The 3,773-nt window shown below is 50.4% G+C and overlaps 1 protein-coding gene across 1 annotated transcript in view; it reads left to right on the top strand.

Annotated features, from left to right (window-relative positions):
* LOC109374454 (carcinoembryonic antigen-related cell adhesion molecule 1-like) overlaps positions 1–3,773 on the top strand; it is a 40,878-nt gene that overhangs the window by 20,678 nt on the left and 16,427 nt on the right. The window contains 1 exon segment of the mRNA XM_019629035.1: positions 2,630–2,725. Within this exon segment, the coding sequence (XP_019484580.1) occupies positions 2,630–2,725 (96 nt within the window).

Below are 3,773 nucleotides of genomic sequence, written 5' to 3' on the forward strand. Positions count from 1 at the left end.
CACTGGACTTGAAATCACTTGTTTCCTGATGTGTTGGTGTCACTCCCACTGGAGTATAAAGGAAAGGACTTTGCTTCTCACTCCCCACTCCACACCTGCAACCAGCTCAGGGACCAACATGTAACAAACACTCAATTGCTTTTGATGAAGGAGGAAGGAATTATGATGAGTGAATGGATGAATGAGTGAGTGATTCATAAACTCTACAGATTCTGGAAGCTGGATGCAGAGTCCTAGGAGGTTTTGGCCACTCCTGTTCCCTATCCCTCCAGGGGCTGGGACCCACATTCCATCCCTCTGATCACCTGCCCCTAAAGGCCCCACAGGAGCCAAGCCTCATGGTGACTGTGGGGCTGCTACCACGGGAGGGTTTTTCTGCTGCACTGGTCCTTCTCTGGACCAGCCGTGGGCTCTTGGTCCCTGGGTTCTCTGAAGTCACCTGTAAGCCCCACCGCTCATTACCATGGACAGTTCTGGCTCTCTCTGCTCCTTCCTGTCCCTCACCTGCCTCCTCCTTCATTCCAGCCACGCTGCCCTGCTCTGCTCTGCTTCCTCCACCCTGAAGCCTCCCGGGATTCTCCCACTAACACCTGTGGCCAGGGCCACCCTCCTGGACAATAGGAAAGGACACAGAAATCAGTCGGAGCAGCAGCCCCTGGCTCCATCATGAGCCAGTTTCCCAGGTTACAAGAACGAGCTTCCGCTGTGCCTCCGTCTAGGGCTCCTTCCCTCCCTGATGCCAACAAGCAAACAGGCCACATGACAGAGACTGTCACCCCTTGATGTGCTCTCTACATGATTCAACCAGGGAGTCAAAGGCAGAAGGACAGGTCTGTCCCCAAAAGCTCTCAGGCTCACTTTGCCCGACTCATGACTCACATCCTCGTCCAGGTGTGAGGCTCCCGTTCCTCCCAGTGGTTCCCGAGACCTTCCCAATTGGGTGGTGACCTCATGCCATCTGACTGGTATACTGCCTATTTCACACACGTGTGTCCTCATGCTGACACCTTTAGCATTGGACGGGATCCTTGCAGACAGTGAGATACACAGGCTGCTGTCCTTTCTCTTAGACACTGCCCACTATGGATGAATTTGATCAAGCTCTAGTTCTGTTTCCTGAGTTAGAGACAAAGGGAAGAATGCATGCCACATGCCCGTGTGGGGCTCCTCCCCCATTTGACTGACTGTCCATTGAAATTGGTGACAGGGACCTTCTTCCTAAATTTGCTAACATAACACATATTGTTTCTACTAATTTGGGCTCTTAACTCCCTGTGTACAACAGCGAAACCTAGACTTCCCTTCTGATCACTTCTGTCCTCTTAACAGGACTCACATTCTCTCCCTCCCCAGGGCGCCACTGATTTCACACCCACTGTAGCATCTTCCTTTCATCACAGTGTGATCCTGGTTGGACTGCAGAACCGGGTCTACGACCTTCTGTGCTCTCTAGAGAGATTCCTCTAGAAACAGGTCTTAGATCTTCGGGCATTGATAATGATTTTCACATATTCTTTCATAATATAACTTCTACCAATGTTCTGTCTCATAACTGTCTTTACAAATGGTTCACAAGGGTCAAGTTTTTAACAAGGTCATGCTCCCCCACTTTCCACAAGCCACCCCTTCTGTACTTGGTACTGTTTAGGAGTATTTCAGGAGGAATAGACATGGTCCTCACTGCCCTCAGCAGTGGGAGAAGAGACGTTAAAGACCAAGGGCAGAGAGCGTGGTCCTGCCAAAGCCAGCCCGCTCCTGCCGTCCCCTCACTCGTTTCTGAATTATTCCTGGACTCTGCTCTATCCTTTTGGGATCACTGTCTCCTTTCAGTCACCAGTGAACACCCCACCTCATGATCCTGCAGCCTGAGTACTGAACTGACCGCCGACCTGCTTCTGGTCTCCCCGTGTATTATTTCTGCTCAAACACCCAGTTCCAGGCCATACTTCCTGCCCAGTTTCTCGGGGTTTAAGGACTATGGGATGGCCCGTCATTACTCACCTCTACGACAACCTTGGAAAGTGAGGCTTCAGTTAAAACACATCTTGACCAGCAGTGCAGGTCTGTGTAGCTCGAAGAAGTTCAGCACCTGCACCTTACAGGTGAGCACTCCGAGGTTGGTCAGGCAGTCAGCCAGTCAGTGAAGAACCAGGACAGGTGCGGGGTAGGGGGTTTCTGACTCCAGGTCCTGTGTCTTTCCATGACCAAAACATGTTAATTTATTGACACTTGAGAAAGTCTGTGTTTTCTCCCAGACATAGAGCTGGTGGCCTTATGTTCTTTGAGTGCTCAGAGCATCATGCATTTGTCTTGTGATACACAAACCTGCCTATTCTTTGAAGGATTCAGGTTGGCTGAGAGGTGAGAGGTACCAACTCTGATTGAAGATGCCTTTGGAGAAATCAAAGGTACCACACAGGCAATGTTCTCTCTGTTATCTGCACAGCGGAATTACCCAAACCCAACATCACAAGCAACAACTCTAACCCTGTGGAGCACAAGGATGCTGTAGTATTCACGTGTGAATCTGAGATTCAGGACACCACCTACCTGTGGTTGATCAACAGTCAGAGCATCCAAAACAGTTCCAAGCTGGAGCTGTCCAAGGACAACAGGACCCTCATGTTACTCTATGTCACAAGGAATGACATGGGACCCTACGAGTGTGAACTGCAGAACCCAGTGACTGCCAACCGCAGTGACCCACTCTACCTGAATGTTTCCTGTGAGTAACTTCTGCCCTCCCTGGCCCAGGCTGCCCACCCAAATCCACACTGCCAGAGGTCAGGCTACATCCGTCCGTCTCAGGTCCAAGTACACACACCCTCACCCCTGGACACCCATTATAGCCATCACTTCCTCTCCCAGGCAAATACGGGCAGCCCCAGCCTTGAGCTGAGACTAGGAGGGGACGGGCTGCTCCTGTCTTGAGGGGCTTGAGGTCAATAACCTCTCATGGAAGAAACTGGTTAATGTCTCAGAATCAGGATCAGTGAACACAGGGAGTTATGGTTGGGACTTTTTAAAACAAGATTGTGACCCAGCTCAGAAGGACAGTGTGGCCCTTATACAGACAAGGAGTGTCCCCTTTGCTCTGATGACATCACATGTGGCTTTTTTCTCTTTGCTCCAGATGGCCCGGATTCCCCCACCATTTCTCCCTCAGACACCCATTACCGTCCCGGGGCCAACCTCAGCCTCTCCTGCCACGCAGACTCTAACCCACCCGCACAGTATTCTTGGCTTATCAATGGGAGGCCCAAGCAGTCCTCACAGGAGCTCTTTATCACCAACATCACAGTGAATGATAGTGGAACCTATACCTGCCTCGTCCATAACTCTGTCACTGGCCTCAACAGTACCTTGGTCAGGACTATCACAGTCTCTGGTAAGTTGCTCCCTGAACCACCAGTGCTAAGCTCTGGGGTGGAGGTCTGTCTGATTTTCAGAAAACAGCCTAGAGGTTGTTTGCCATCCTGTGGCCATGGATACAAGCAAATCACAAATTCTTTCCCCTGAGCCCTCCCATTACATCTCTGTAGACTCTCTCCTCTCCTTGTTCTTCTGATTTCTCATGGTAGAACTTGGGTCCAGCCTCACAGTGTAGAAAGGGAGTTCTCTCAGCCCCAGAAAGCCCCATGTGGTCGAGTGGGCTTCAGAGAGGGGAAAAAATAAAGGTCCTCAAGGTCAAGTTGCTTCTTCTGTCACTAACACATTCCTCTTTTTTTTTTTTTTTTTAAGATTTTTATTGGGGAATTGGGGAATGGGAATAG

The sequence above is a fragment of the Hipposideros armiger genome, unplaced genomic scaffold (genome assembly GCF_001890085.2).
Source record: "Hipposideros armiger isolate ML-2016 unplaced genomic scaffold, ASM189008v1 scaffold_824, whole genome shotgun sequence".
In the NCBI taxonomy this organism is placed as follows: Eukaryota; Metazoa; Chordata; class Mammalia; order Chiroptera; family Hipposideridae; genus Hipposideros; species Hipposideros armiger.